This window comes from Panthera tigris, chromosome B3 (genome assembly GCF_018350195.1).
Source record: "Panthera tigris isolate Pti1 chromosome B3, P.tigris_Pti1_mat1.1, whole genome shotgun sequence".
Classification (NCBI taxonomy): Eukaryota; Metazoa; Chordata; class Mammalia; order Carnivora; family Felidae; genus Panthera; species Panthera tigris.
The window spans coordinates 54216248-54233267 of NC_056665.1; the positions used below are offsets into that span (position 1 = coordinate 54216248).

The 17020-nt window shown below is 34.3% G+C and overlaps 1 protein-coding gene across 6 annotated transcripts in view; it reads left to right on the forward strand.

Annotated features, from left to right (window-relative positions):
• FAM227B (family with sequence similarity 227 member B) overlaps positions 1–17020 on the forward strand; it is a 213586-nt gene that overhangs the window by 38479 nt on the left and 158087 nt on the right. For all 6 annotated transcript variants that reach the window (XM_042988909.1, XM_042988907.1, XM_042988906.1 and 3 more), the window contains 2 exons: positions 937–1038; positions 5357–5483. In XM_042988909.1, the coding sequence (XP_042844843.1) occupies positions 937–1038; positions 5357–5483 (229 nt within the window). The remainder of the gene's footprint in view (positions 1–936; positions 1039–5356; positions 5484–17020) is intronic.

A 17020-nucleotide genomic window follows, 5' to 3' on the forward strand; every position in this document is an offset into this window, starting at 1 on the left:
AAATTCACTGAATTCAGCCCCTCTAGTTTCTAGTCAAATGCTATGGAGATTAGTCTTCCCTATTTGAGCTCCCTGGTGTAAAGGCCCATTTCTTTGCCCTCTCCAGACATGCAGCTCCCTCCCTCCTACAGGCAGCCTCCCTCCACCTTTCTGACTTTCCTAACCTTTTAGATGCAGATTCTTCTCTAAATTTAGTTGTGGAGTTTGTTCTGCCAGTCTTTGGATTGCTCTCTGGTCTATTGACTTGGATGCTGATGATATCTAGTTGTAAATGTGGATGGGGTGAGCTCAGGGCCCCCTTGCTCCGTCATCTTCCCAAGCTAATCCTATCAGGACTTCACTATAATATTGAAATTATTTTGTGTATACATTTCTTCCTTCTTACAACATAGTGTGTCTTTAGTTTAGCATCATGTCACAATTGTACTACTTCTGGCTGTGGCTGTCTCATCCTAGTAACTGCTTTAATTTTATGCTGAGTTACTGATAAAAATAGAGTTAAAGTGGTTATAGAACAAGAGAATTTAAAATTCATTGATTGCCTCTGCATGCCAGCTTTAATGCAGGAACCTTTATTAACCTGTCAAATGTTTGTGTGCTCTCTGTGTGCCAGGCACTGTGCTGAGGCCTTGAAAAACAAAGTCAAACAAAACATGATCCTTGTCTTTATTTTACTATGCTACTTTAAGATATGTATTGTCAGATACATTTGGTAGATGAGGAAACTAGGACTAATTAGCCCAGGGTAAGGCAGCTAATGAATAACAGAGCCAGTATTCAAATTCAGGTCTGCATGATACCAAACCCATGCTTGTTCCACTATAGCAACTGATCTGCCTTTTAAGAATAAATAAAATTATTGATATTATGCATACAAATCCAATTTTTAATTGTAGTATTAATACTTTTAATTCCATACATTTTTTATTTTTTAAGCCTGACAGAGAAAATCAAGATTCCTTGTTTGATAGAATTTCAGAAAGTTATGCGGTGCTTTTCATGAGCATCCCTGCAAGTCGAAAGGATACATTCCTTCAGGTAAACATAGAAATTAACTGGTTATGGTAAGCATTTTTAGAGCAAATGAAATAAAAAAATAGTTATTTTATTCATTTATTAGAAGTTATTGTGTTACTTTGAAAGGAAATTGCCTGAAGTAGAGTAAGTAATGGTCAAATATGAAAAGTTATGCTTCCCCCTCAGAATATTGTATTCCCTGCCTAAAAGTCTTACAGAATCTCCTTAGTGTGGTACAGGTATTTTGTTTGCATATTGATAATGTGAAAACTGTTGACTTATCCTATATATATTTTTGATTTTTTTCTGTGTATCTATAAAATTAATCATTTTTCTTTTCCCTTATAATATATCTTTTGATCTGTTTAAGAGGACTTGAGAAGTTTATGTTATGTGTAAGGGCTAAGCACCTGTTAAAGTAAACAAAAATGGACATAGTTATGAAGTTTTTGTTTTACTTTTCTGTCGTTATAATAACTATTGAAAAGGATTGATTAAAAGGCTTTGTGTTCTTTGTGTTCTTTTAATGTGAAATGAAAATGTGTAGGAATTTCATTAGATATTTTTAAATTTATTTTTTTTAATTTTTAAGTGTTTATTTTTGAGAGAAAGACAGAGACAGAGCGTGAGCTGGGGACCGGCAGAGAGAGAGGGAGACACAGAATCCAAAACAGGCTCCGGGCTCCAAGCTGTCAGCACAGAGCCTGATGCTGGGCTCGAACTCACGAACTGTGAGATCATAACCCGGAGCCGACGTCAGACTCTTAACTGACTGAGCCATCCAGGCACGCCTGATATTTTTAAATTTAAACATCTAGCATTTCAAAGCAGAAGCCACATTCAAATACTTTTGTGTTGACATCTGTAAATCAGAAATACATTCATATTTTGAGTTGATAACTGTTTTTCTGGGTAAAGCAAACTTAAAAACAGTAAAATGTCTTTCACAATGGAAGTATAAACAAACTTAAACTGCCAAATATTTATGTTCAATCTTGACCTATCTTACTTACTCACAGTCATATACACGTAGTGTCATAAAAGGAAACCAGTAGTGCACTGGGAATAGGGAGACTTGGCTTCATGTCCAGAATCTGCTACTAATTACCTGGATGATCTTGGCAAAACATTTAGTCTCTCACTTCCACAGCTGAAAGAGGTTGATTAGAACCGTGATTCATAAATTGTTGTTTTGTGGAACAATGGTGTTCTGAAAGATGGACTAGGATTTTTCTCTCCTAATACTAAAATATTTTGTTCTTATTTGCATGTAAACGTTAGTTAATGGTTAGGATTCTTGGTAAATTGCCTAGAAATGACAAAAACAGCTCTTTCTCCTATCCATAATTTTCCACTTAGTCTATCTTTTGTGGTGAGTGAGCCTAGCCTATGTAACATGGTTTGATGAAATCAAGCCTGCTTTAACACCATGCTTTTGAGAAAAGGATAACGGGCCTTTTTAATATGGACAAAGATAGTAGTGGCACCATTGCATATCCCCCATTCTCCAATGTCTAGACCTACAATTTTGGTCCAAATGTTCTCCCCTGGGGTTGATATGCCTTCTGATAGATCCTATATTTATAACCTTTCTCGAATCATGACTTGATTTTTTTCTGGGTCCCTATTTTTAGTAGCTTTTTCCAAGGAGAAATTAAAACTTGTTTATTCAAAATTCAAAGCCTCATTTGAGAACAAACAAGATGTACATCTTGGTGATTTGACCCCTTGACCTGGATTTGATCTTCTTTTAATGCTCCCTTTCTGTTTCTATGCTTGAGGCCACCTCCCTATACATCTATATCCTCCAGAGCTGTTTAAGTAGAAGTAAAGCCTCAGCTCTTATTGACCAATTTCCATTATTTTTAACTCACTCAGATAAGTTAGGGTTTTGTTACTGCTTGCTCATCTGATTTATTTTACCTAACAGAGGGAAATTTATTAATATTTAAGAATCAAAAAGTCATCTTCATATTCCACTATTCAGTACAAATTAGCTTAATCTAAACATATTTAATGTGGCTTTTACTTCTCTTTCTTCCAGGGTTATACAATGATAGACCTTCAGAAATTTTCCCAACACAATTTGACATTTGATCCTTAATCTCATGAAGATGAGATATTCACATAAAACTTCTAGTTTACCTTGTTCAATCTTTTAATTTTAATAGTCAGTATTACTTCTTATACCAAAATATAACATGTGATTATTTCTGGTAGTAAAAAAAATGTTCATGATTCACTCAATAAAATTAAATATACCAATATATTAAAGCATTCCCCCCAACCACCAAACAAAAATCATGGAATTCTTCGAAGAATATCATCATTTACCAGAAAGTTTCAGCACTCCTGGATTAGGTAACTGTGTTAGTTGCCTGTTGTTACTCTAACAAATTATCAAAAATTTAGTGACTTTTCAAACAACAGAAATTCTTTGTCTGAGACTTATAGAGTCCAGAAGTCCAAACTGAATCTCATAGGGCTAAAATTGAGGTATCAACAGGGCCAATTTCTTTCAGAGGCCCCAGAGGAGAATCCATTCCTTGTCTCTTCTAGCTTCTGCTGGCTGCCAGCAGTCTTTGGCTTCCGGTCACATCACTCTAACTTCTGTTTCTGCCATCACGTTGCCTTCTTCTCTTTTATAGTAAAATTTTCCAGAGCCTCCCTCTTATAAGGACACTTGTGATTACACTTAAGGCACACTGGATAATCCAGTATAATCTCCCCACTTAAGATCTTTAGCTTCATGAAATCTGCAAATCCCTTTTGTTGAATAAATTAACATTCCCATGTTCCAGAGATTAAGACAGTGACCTCCAAGGGACACTTAGATTCCAAAAGTTTACATTTAATATTAAGGGCTAAATGTGATTTTAAATACTTATTTGACTGCTGAATACCAGAATAATAAATTAAAATATTTTAATTTTTTAAATATAAAACTATAGTAACTTTTATGTTTAGTCACTTCCTAAGAGAAATTTAGTAGTTTAGGGGTTTTAAGTCTAATAGAATAATACAGTACCATATATTTGTTGATATCTGATCATAGTTTTACTGTGTAAACAATATATAGTTATTACAACGTATTAACTCACCTAAACAGATTTCAGTTATTTAAAAAAAGTTTGTTATTCTAGGCACACACACACACACACACACACACACACACACACACACACACAAAATGGTAATTATGTGACATGATGTAGGTATTAACTAATATTATGGTGGTGATCATATTGCAGTTTATAAGCGTATCAAATCAACATGCTGTATACCTTAAACTTACACTGTGTTATATATAAATCATATTTTAATTAAAAAATACATAAATAGGGGCACCTGGGTGGTAAGATTGCGTGCTTGCTCAGAGAAGCAGTAAACACTTTGTTCATCCTATTAACATCTATGTTCTAAAACCACATCTTGTTAGGATTCTGTTATTGATATGGAAGTTTATGGAAGAGAGAGAAGATGACAAATTTAAAATACATGTATATGGGGGCATCTGGGTGTCTCAGTTGGTTAAGCATCTGGCTCGCTCAGGTCATAATCTCGCAGTTCTTGGGTTCAAGCCCTCCATCGGGTTCTATGCGGACAGCTCAGAGCCTGGAGCCTGCTTTGGATTCTATGTCTCCCTCTCTCTCTCTTCCCCTCCCCAACTCATGCTCTGTCTCTCTCAAAAATAAGTAAACATTAAAAAATAAAATAAAATAAAATTTAAAATACGTAAATATACATTTTATTATAATGATCTACACATGTCACTTTCTAAAAGAGGATAGCAATACCAAGGTTAAATGAAATAATAATCATCAAACTTTATCTTAAAATATGATAATTAAACCTTATCTTGTTAACTTCATCCTTTATCCAAATTAAATTTTCTAAAATGCTAACAAATAGCCAAATTGACTTTATTTTCAACTCTTCTTTGCTCATGTCCCTCAGTTAGAGGTACAAAGAAGTGGGGAGTGGCCAAAAGCAAGCTATAAGAAAAAAGGGACATAGGGTGCCTGGGTGGCTCAGTCAGTTAAGAGTCTGCCTTTTTATTTCAGCTCAGGTCATGATCTCATGGTTCATGGGTTCAAGCCCTGTGTCACGCTCTGTGTTGACAGTGTGTAGCCTGCTTGGAATTCTCTCCTTCTGCCCTTACCCCCGGGTACACACTCTCTCTCTCAAAATAAATAAATTTTTTTAATTAAAAGAATTAAATTTAAAAAAAAAAGATAAAAGGGACATACATATTTCACAAACTTAATAATCATTTCTTTGGTAGCTGAGATAGGCTATATAAAATATGAAATTATTCTAGTATGACTCTTTTTGATAGGTGTATCCTGATTGTTTGGCACAAGCTATCTATGCAACATTCCAGGAAGCATTTCCAGAATCCAGTAATATTTTTAATGATGAATTTAAACAAGATCTGGGGAATAATATTTTTCTTTGGCTGTCAGGTATGAGTATATCATTTACATATCGATCATTATTTTGATACCTAAAACTTTTAGATTACAGTATCTTGTCAAAAATTAGTAGCTCTTTGCCTTACAAAACATGTCATATTAATGCCTATATTTTAAAAAAGAATGATTATTTTCTCTGAAAGTTTTGCTATATCAAAACCTGTTATTAACGTTAGAAGCCAAATCATTTTATTGACAATGGGATTGTTATAGAAAATTGAATTTCCATATTTTCCATATTTTCCATAGAAATAAAGCTATATATATTTTATATTTAGAAAGTAAATATTTTAAGCTGCTTTGGAACATTGTAGACATTTTTATGGCAAATAGTATTGGGTAAATTCTAGAGCTAACTTAGTTCCTTGCGGAAATATAATCAATGATTAATCAAGAAAAAGGTTTCTTTTTTAAATCATGGTATATGTGTAAGTGGGAGTGATAGGACTGAAAGGCTGAAGGAAAGTAAAATTCTATCCTAGAGCATTTTGCTAGAGATTTAGGCAACTGAGTGTAAAACTAAGGTATAATTTCATGTTCCGGGAGTGACCTCCTCAATATTTTTTTTTTTTTTATTTTTATTTTTATTTTTTTTTAATATATGAAATTTATTGTCAAATTGGTTTCCATACAACACCCAGTGCTCATCCCAAAAGGTGCCCTCCTCAATACCCATCACCCACCCTCCCCTCTCTCCCACCCCCCATCAACCCTCAGTTTGTTCTCAGTTTTTAACAGTCTCTTATGCTTTGGTTCTCTCCCACTCTAACCTCTTTTTTTTTTTTTTTTTTTTTTTTTTAATAATACTGCTTCACTTTTATGGACTACCAGAAGCTATTGACTATTTTTAAATTGTTCTTATAAATCTTTTGATACAAATTTTGACAGATTTTTTAAAAACTTTTTTTGCACCAATTCTTAGTAACCAAACCATTTCTGAAAGAAAATGTTATTGGGGTGCCTGGGTGGCTCAGTCAGTTAACTGTCTGACTTTGGCTCAGGTTACGAACTCATGTTTCATGAGTTCAAGCCCCATGTCTGTCTTTAGACTTAGGTCATGATCTTGCTGGTCAGATTTCAAGCCCCATGTTGGGCTCTGTGTTGACAGCTCGGAACCTGGAGCCTGTTTCAGATTCCATATCTCCCTGTCTCTCTCAAAAATAAATAAAACGTTAAAAAAAGAAAATGTTATATATTTTAAGGAGGGCACCCTTGAGAGATAAAGACTAGAAAGCAGCACTTAGAAACCACCCTCCCCTTCAATCAACACACACAGACCAGAGCCTCCCAATTATAGAGATAAATACAATGAATTCTAATATAAGAAATTAAAAGGGAATGGACACAGCATTCATGCCAACATTCTATAAGAAAAAAATGTGATGAAGAACAGAACAACTTTCCTGCTAACCTATTCTACTATATTGTGTCCCCCCAAAATTCATACATTGAAGTCATAACCCCCAGTACACCTCAGAATGTGGTTGTATTTCAGTATAGGACCTTTAAAGTGGTAATTAGGTTAAATGAAATAATTTCAGTGAGCTCTAATCCAACAAGACTGGTGTCCTTTGAGTAGGGAGACATCAGGGATGTGGATTCACAGAGAAAAGGCCATGTGAGGACACAACAAGAAGTTAGCCGTCTGTAAGCCAAGGGAAGAGACCTCATGAGAAATCAGACCTGCTTGCACCCTGATCGTGGACATCCAGCCTCCAGAGCTGTGATACATTTCTGTTGTTTAAGTCCTCTGGTCTTTAGCATTTTTGTTATGGCAGCACTAGCAAACTAATACAGATTTTTAAAATTAACTAGAAAAAAGTTGACAAAAACAGATGAAAATTTTTACCCAGCAATTAAAAACTGGAACAGATGAAATCAAAGGCATCAAAATTGGCGAAGATGAAGTCAGGCTGTCACTTTTTACAGATGACATGATACTCTACATGCAAAACTCCACAGACTCCACCAAAAAGTCTGCTAGAACTGATACATGAATTCAGCAAAGTCGCAGGATACAAAATCAATGTACAGAAATCAGTTGCATTCTTATACACTAATAATGAAGCAACAGAAAGACAAATAAAGAAACTGATCCCATTCACAATTGCACCAAGAAGCATAAAACACCTAGGAATAAACCTAACCAAAGATGTAAAAGATCTGTATGCTGAAAACTATAGAAAGCTCATGAAGGAAATTGAAGAAGACACAAAGAAATGGAAAAACATTCCGTGCTCATGGATTGGAAGAATAAATATTGTTAAAATGTCAATACTACCCAAAGCAATCTACACATTCAATGCAATCCCAATCAAAATCGCACCAGCATTCTTCTCGAAGCTAGAACAAGCAATCCTAAAATTTGTGTGGAACCACAAAAGACTCTGAATAGCCAAAGTAATATTGAAGAAGAAAACCAAAGCGGGAGGCATCACAATCCCAGACTTTAGCCTCTACTACAAAGCTGTAATTATCAAGACAGTATGGTATTGGCACAAAAACAGACACAGACCAATGGAACAGAATAGAGACTCCAGAATTGGACCCACAAAAGTATGGCCAACTAATCTTTGACAAAGCAGGAAAGAATATCCAATGGAAAAAAGACAGTCTCTTTAACAAATGGTGCTGGGAGAACTGGACAGCAGCATGCAGAAGGATGAAACAAGACCACTTTCTTACACCATTCACAAAAACAAACTCAAAATGGATAAAGGACCTGAATGTGAGACAGGAAACCATCAAAACCCTAGAGAAGAAAGCAGGAAAAAACCTCTCTGACTTCAACCGCAGCAATTTCTTACTCGACACATCTCCAAAGGCAAGGGAATTAAAAGCAAAAATGAACTTTTGGGACCTCATGAAGATAAAAAGCTTCTGCACTGCAAAGGAAACAATCAACAAAACTAAAAGGCAACCGACAGAATGGGAAAAGACATTTGCCAATGACATATTGGACAAAGGGCTAGTATCCAAAATCTATAAAGAGCTCATCAAACTCCACACCTGAAAAACAAATAATCCAGTGAAGAAATGGGCAGAAGACATGAATAGACACTTTTCTAAAGAAGACATCCAGATGGCCAACAGGCACATGAAAAGATGCTCAACGTTGCTCCTCATCCGGGAAATACAAATCAAAACCACACTGAGATACTACCTCGCACTGTTAAGAGTGACTAAAATGAGCAATTCAGGAGTCTATAGATGCTGGAGAGGATGTGGAGATATGGGAACCCTCTTGCACTGTTGGTGGGAGTGCAAACTGGTGCAGCTGCTCTGGAAAACAGTGTGGAGGTTCCTTGAAAAATTGAAAATAGATCTACCCTATGACCCAGCAGTAGCACTGCTAGGAATTTACCCAAGGGATACAAGAGTGCTGATGCATAGGGGCACTTGTGCCCCAATGTTTATAGCAGCACTTTCAACAATAGCCAAATTATGGAAAAAGCCTAAATGTCTATCAACTGACAAATGGATAAAGAAGATGTGGTTTATATATACAATGGAATACTACTTGGCAATGAGAAAGAATTAAATCTGGTCATTTGTAGCAACGTGCATGGAACTAGAGAGTGTTATGCTAAGTGAAATAAGTCAGGCAGAGAAAGACAGATACGATATGTTTTCACTCATATGTGGATCCTGAGAAACTTAACAGAAGACCAGGGTGGAGGGGAAGGGGGAAAATAAGTTACAGAGAGGGAAGGAGGCAAACCACAAGAGATTCTTAAACACTGAGAACAAACTGAGGGTTGGTGGGGGTGGGAAAGAGGGGAAAGTGGGTGATGGGCATTGAGGAGGGCACCTGTTGGGATGAGCACAGGGTGTTGTATGGGAACCAATTTGACAATAAATTATATATATATATATATGTAATATGTATATATATATGTAATATGTAGATATAATATGTATATATCTAATATATATATATAAAAGAAAAAAAGAAATATTATTCTAAACAAAAATAATTAAAAAATTAAAAATGGAACACAGCAGATAAAAGTTATAATCCTAACATTCTAACAAAAATTTCTAAGAAATAATGAAAAAATCATAGTTGTAAGGGGAGAATACAAATTGGAAACGTAAGTCCATGGAACACACATATGTATACATGGAATTACCATGTTAATCAAAATACAGAATATGGGTGCCTGGGTGGCTCAGTTGGTTATGATTCTTGATTTCAGCTCAGATCATGATCTCACGGGTTTGTGAGCTTGAGTTCCACATTGGGTTCTGTGCTGACAGCAGGGAGCCTGCTTGATATTCTCTCCCTCCCTCTCTCTTTCCCCTCCCCCACTAGCATGCATGCTCTCTCTCTCTCTCTCAAAATAAATAAATAAACTTAAAAAAATATATAGAACATATCCAGCATGTTGCAATTTTGCAAATTGCAGTTGCAATTTTGATTTTTTTTCACCCAAGAGTCTTTTAAGATAGTGCCTTTTAATGGCAAAGTCTTTTGTGTTTATACTTAGTTCTTAATGTTTACTTTTTTGCTTTAAGTAAAATACTACAGCTTATATCATACTTAGAGTTTGGAATTTATTGAGCTGTTCTTGTTACATAATAATACATAGCAAAATATAATAAATGGTACCTACTGGCTTAATAACAAATATATGTTCTCTATTTGCTGGAAATGAAATTCTATATGTTCATGTGTGGTTGCCTTGACTAGTATACATGTGTGTTTCTATAGGATTTTATTTGTATTTACAATAGTTTTAATAGGTGTTATATCTTTACTCAATTAAAAATCCCTTTTCTCCTATAAAAATATATGAGTTCACAAAAGAAAAAACTTATTTTTGTCTAACATAAATCTTCACCTCATATAGTTTAGATACATCTTTTACTCTTAAGTTTACAGTGCATAATTTTTAGGTATTTTAGCTACCAGTAATCTAACACTGAATCAATTTTATAGACATATAAAATTAGATTTGTTCTAGTCTTTAATGATAGTTCTCTTATAGAGGCAAACATATTGATTTGACTTCCACCCAGTATTACCTAAAAAAATTAATAATATGGAAAGAATCCTTTTACTCTTGCCATGACCATGCAAGATTCTGTAGATAAAGTTTTAGGATCATTGTTATCTTAACTTTCTTGAATCATCCAAGTCATGAACAAGGCATATCTCCCTATTTGTTTAGGAGTTTGTTAATTTACCTCAGTATATTTTCTGTTTTCAGCATGTAGATCTTATATGTATTATTTTTCCTAGGCATTTGGTGTTTACTGAGTGTTATTAAAAATACTTTAAATTTCACCTTCCAATTGTTGCTAATGTATTATAAATTGCTTTTTAATTTGTATTCACTAATCAGCAAAATTCAAACAGCTTATCTGTACATACTTTAGGGTTTTCTACATACAAAATCTTATCCTCTGAAAAAAAAAATTATATTTCTTCCAATGATTTTATTTCATTTTTTTGTATTATGCTGAATACAACTTTATAAATTCCAAAGGTACTTCACACCTGTCAGAATGACTAAAATCAACAACAGGTGTTGGCAAGGATGTGGAGAAAGTGGAACCCTTTTGCACCGTTGGTGAGAATGAAAACTGGTGCAGCCAGTGTGGAAAACAGAATGGACATTCTTCAAAAAGTTACAAATAGAACTATCCTATAATCCAGCAACTGCCCAACTAGGTATTTGCCCAAAGAATACAAAAATACTAATTCAAAAGGATATGTGCACATACAATAGCCAAATTATGAAATAGCCCAAGTATCCATTGACTGATGAATGAATAAGGAAGAAGTAGAAGAATACAAATGGGTAGAGCTACTCTGGAAAACAATATGGAGGTTCCTCAAAAAATTAAAAATATAACTACCCTATGACCCAGCAATTGCACTACTAGGAATTTATTCAAAGGATACAGGAGTGCTGATTCATAGGGGCACATGTACCCCAATGTTTACAGCAATGCTATCAACAATAGCCAAACTATGGAAAGAGCCCAAATGTCCATCAACTGACGAATGGATAAAAAAGATGTGGTTTATGTATGCAATGGAAAACTACTCAGCAATGAGAAAGAATTAAATCTTGCCATTTGCAACAACGTGGATGGAACTGGAGGGTATTATACTAAGTGAAATAAGTTAGAGAAAGATATCATATGTTTTCACTCGTATGTGGAATTTGAGAAACTTGACAGAAGACCATGGGGGAAGGGAAAGGGGAAAAAATAGTTTCAAACAGAGAGGAAGGGAGACAAACCATAATAGACTCTTAAATACAGAGAAAAAAACTGAGGGTTAATGGGTAGGGGGCAGGGGAAGGTGGGGAAAATGGGTGATGGGCATTGAGGAGGGCACTTGTTGGGATGAGCACTGGGTGTTGTATGTAAGTGATGAGTCATGAGAATATACTCCCAAAGCCAAGAGCACACTGTATACACTGTATGTTAGCTAACTTGACAACATATTTAAAAAAAAATAAGGAAAAAGTGGTAAATACATACAATGGAATACTACTCAGCCATAAAAAAGAAAGAAATCTTGCCATTTCCAGCAATATGGATAGAGCTAGAGAGTATAATGCTAAGTAAAAGAAGTCAGTCAGAGACAGATACCATATTATTTCACTCATATGTGGAACTTAGGAAACAAAACAAATGAGAAAAGGGAAAAAAAGAGAGAGGGAGAGGGGCAAACCAAAAAACAGACTCTTAACTATGAGAACTAACTGATAGTTACCAGGAGGGAGGTGGATGGAGGGATGGGTGAAATAGGTAATGGGAATTAAGGAGTGCACTTGTTGTGGTGAACACTGGGTAACGTATGGAAGTGTTAAATCTCTCTATTGTACACCTGAAATTAATATTATGCTATATGTTAACTAACTGGAATTAAAATAAAAACTTAAAAGAAAATCAAACCTACATTTTCTTAACATAAAAGGCTGACATGCTGGTGGGAATTTAAGTTAGTACAACTATCTTGTATAGCTGCCAATATCCACCAAAACTGAACACATACAGACCTTTAACCTGGCATATCTATTATTCCCAGGTACATTCCTTACAGAAATTTTCATGTTTCTACACACCAGAAGTACAAAATGTTTATAACAGCACTGTTTATATGATAATCAAAACAAACTGTTCAAATTCCCACCAATAATATAAAGTTTAAATAAATTATGGAATATTCATATAATGAATACTACCAGCAATGAGAATGAACAAACTACAATTATATGCAACAGTGTGAACAAATCATACAAACATGTTTGAGAGGGAAAGAAGCCAGACACAAAAGAGTAGATCCTGTATGAGTCTACTGAGATAAAATTCAACATTTGGCAAAACTAATCTATACTGTTAAGAGTTAATATAATAGTTGTCCTTGGAAATGAAAGACTAGAAAAGAGAGCTCCTGGAGTACTGAATATTCGGTTTCTGGCTGTTGATGACATGAGTACCATGTAGTAAATTCTGAAAATTCATTGAGCTGATTTGTTCTTTTTTTGAATGTTTATATACATTGGTAAAAAGTTATATTGAAAACAAATAGTAGTAGTTGCACAAGAGTCTCTATGATTTATTTAATCATGAATATGTTTTTGCAGATTTGTCTCACATTGCTTTTTCTCACATTGAATATCCATCAGGAGTCCATTCAACTTTTACTAAGTTTTTAATCTCTCATTTGTGACTATTTTCCATTGCCTAGAGCACTTGTTGAAAGAATTTTATAAGACATGTTTTTCTTATTTCTTTGTTGAAGAAAGGTTTATACCATAGATCTAAAATGCCAAATTCAGTATTCTCCTCCTTAATGTATCAAAAATTCCTGAAGTAATCACTTTTTTGGTAATAAAGTAATTACCTCTATTAGGTAATAACTTTATTTACCTATCTTTACCTTATGTAATCAATTCCATTACTTACATTATAAGTTGGCTTTCATTTTGGTTGGCTTTCATTTTCACAAACAAAATTTTTATTACCAGAGTTCCTTATACACAATAAGAAAACAGAGCACCAGGAACTGTATTAGTTTCCTATTGCTGCTGTAACAAAATTACCACTTAGCAATTTAAAACAACACACTGTATTATCTTACAGTTCTGGAAGTCAGAAATCCAAAATGAGTCTCACAAGGCTAAAATCAAGATGTTGGCAGAGCTGTGTTTCTTCTACAGGTTTTGTGGAATAATTTATTTTTTTGCAACTTTTAGAAGCTGTGTACATTCTTTGCCTTGAGTCCCTCTTCCATCTTAAAAGCAAGCAATGCCTACTCAGTTTAAGATAGTGCTAAAAGAAAACAAACAGACAAACAAACAAAAAACTACCCAGCAAAGGTGTCCATCAAAAGTGAGGGTGAGATAAAGATTTTCTCTAACAAACAAAAGCTAATGGAGTTCATCAGAACTGCCTTACAAGAAACACTGAAGGGGGTTCTTCAAGCTGAAATGAAAGGACACTAATTGATAACAAAAAAAATCATGTAAAAATATACAACCCATGGGCAAAGGTAATCATACAGTTAGATTCAGAATATTCTAATACTGTAATATGGTGATGTGTTAACCACTTAATTCTAGTATAAAAGTTAAAAGACAAAGATATTGGGGTGCCTGGGTGGCACAGTTGGCTAAGTGTCCAACTCTTGATTTTGGCTCAGGTCATGATCTCACAGTTTTTGAGTTCAAGTTCTACATTAGGCTCTGTGCTGACAGTGTGGAGCCTGCTTGGGATTCTCTGTCTGTCTCTCACTCTCTCTGCCCCTCTCCCACTTGCTCTCTATCTCTCTCTGTCAAAATAAATAAATAAACATTTTAAAAAAGACAAAAATATTAAAAATAGTTATAGCTACAATAATTTCTTCATGGATACACAGTATAAAAGGATGTAAACAGTCACACCAGAAAACATAAAAGAGGGGTAGTAAAAGAGTAGTTTTTGAATGTGATTGAAGTGAAATTATTAGCATAAAATAGACTGTTATATGTTTTATGTAAGCCTCACAGTAAAAACAAAACAACACCCACAGCAAATTCACAAAAGATAAAGAGAAGGCAATCAAAGTAAGACATTATGGAAAATCATCAATTCACAAAGGAGGGCAGCAAGAGAGGAAGAAAGGAACAAAGGAGCCACAAACTACCATAAAACAATTAATAAGATGTCATCAGTAAGTCCTTACCTATCTATAATTACTATAGCTATAAATGGATTGGATTCACCAATCAACACACATAGAGTAGATGGGTGGATACAAAACAACAACCAACATTATGCTGCCTACAAGAGACTCACTTCAGCTTTAAGGACACACATTGACTCAAAGTGAAGGAATGGAAAAGATATTTCATGCAAGTGGAAATAAATGAGAGCAGGGATAGCTATAATTATATCACACAAAATATACTGTAAGTCAAAATGATAACAAGAGACAAAGAAGGTCATTATGTAATAAAGGGGCAATTCAAGATATAACATCAGAACATCTAAATATATTAGGCAGATATTAACACATCTGAAGTGAGGAGACAATGATTCAAAATAGTAGGGGACTTCAATATGCCACTTTCAACAATGGATAAATCACTCAGACAGAAAATGAAGGGTACTTTGAACTTGAACCATATTTTAGACCAAATGGACCTAACAGACATTTATCACCAGCAGAATCACCATGCAGCATCACCAGCAGAATACACATGGAACATTTTCCACGTTAGATCATATGTTAGGGCTGAAAACTAGTACTAATAAATTTAATAAGATTAAAATCATACCAAATATCTTTCTTAACCACATGTAGTAAAAAACTAGAAATAAATAACAGGAGGAAAGTTGGAAATCACTGATATGCACAAATTAAACAACATACTCCTGAACAACCAGTGGGTCAAAGAATAAATCAAAAGAAAATTAAAAATATCTTGAAAAAAATGAAAATGGAAATACAACATATCCAAATCTATAGGATGCTGGCAAAGCAGTCTTAAGAAGGAAGTTTATAGTAATAACTACCTGCATTAAGAAAAAAGATTTCAAATAGACAACCTAACTTTACACCTCAAGGAACTGGAAAAAAGAAGGACAACCTAACCCCCAAGTTAGCAGAAGGAAGGAAAAAAGGAAGATTAGAGCATAAGTAAATGAAATAGAGACCAGAAAGACAATAGAAAAAAAAATCAATGAAACTAAGAGCTGGTTTTTTGGAAAACATAAAATTGACAAACCTTTAGCTACACTAAGAAAAAGAAGATTCAAATAAATAAACATGAAAGAGGAAATATCACAACTGATACCATAGAAATATAAAGCATCCTAAGAGACCACGATGAACAATTATATAGCAAAAATTTTGGACAACCTAGAAAAAACAGATAAATTTGTAGAAACATAAAATTTATCAAGACTGAATCGTAAAAAAAAGAAAAATCTGAACAGACCAGTAATAGTATTTAAAAACTTCCCAAGAAAATATAGTCCAGGACCATATGGTTCCATTGGTGATTGTACCAAACATTTAAATAAAAATGAATGCTAATCCTTCTTAAACTCTTCCAAATGAAGAGGAGGGAACACTCCCAAACTCATTGTATGAGGCCATCATTACTCTGATACTAAAGGCAGGTAAGGGCATTACAAGAAAACTACAGGCCAGTATCCCTAATGAATATAGATGTAAAAATTCTCAATAAAATATTAGAAATCCAATTCAACAGCACATTAAAAGGATCATTATACCATGATCAAGCAGGATCTATCTCTGGGATGCAGGATGATTCAACATATGCAAATCAAATGTTATGCACCACGTTAATAAAATGAAGGAGTAAAACCATATGATCATCTTAATAGGTATAGAAAAAGCATTTGACAAATTATATATTTTCATAATAAGAACACTGAACACATTGGGTATAGAAGGAACATACATCAACACAGTAAAATCCATGTATGACAAACCTAGAGCTAACATATTTAATGGTGAAAGACTGAAAAGCTTTTCCTCTAAGATCAGGAACAAGAGAAAGGTACCCATTCTTACCACTCCTATTTGACATAGTATTGGAAGTCCTAGCAAGAGCAATCAGGCAAAAAGGAAAAGCCATGTAAAAGGCATCCAAAAGGAAAAGATAGAAGTAAATTCTATTCTTTGTAGATGACATACTCCTACGTACTTCATTTTACTGTGCTTCACAGATACTGTATTTTTTACCAATTTAAGTTCTGTGGCAACCCTGCATCAAGCAAGTCTATCAGTGCCATTTTCCCATTAGCATTTGCTCACTTCATGTCTCTGAGAATTTGGTAATTCTCACAATATTTCAAACTTTCTCATTATTACTATATTTGGCATGGTGACCTCTGATTAGTGATTACAACTTGCTGAAAGTTCAGATGACAGCATTTTTTAATCAAAGTATGTACATTATTTTAGACATAATGCTATTAGCACACTTAATAGACTACAGTGTAGTATAAACATAACGTTTATATGCACTGGGAAACCAAAACATTCATTTGAC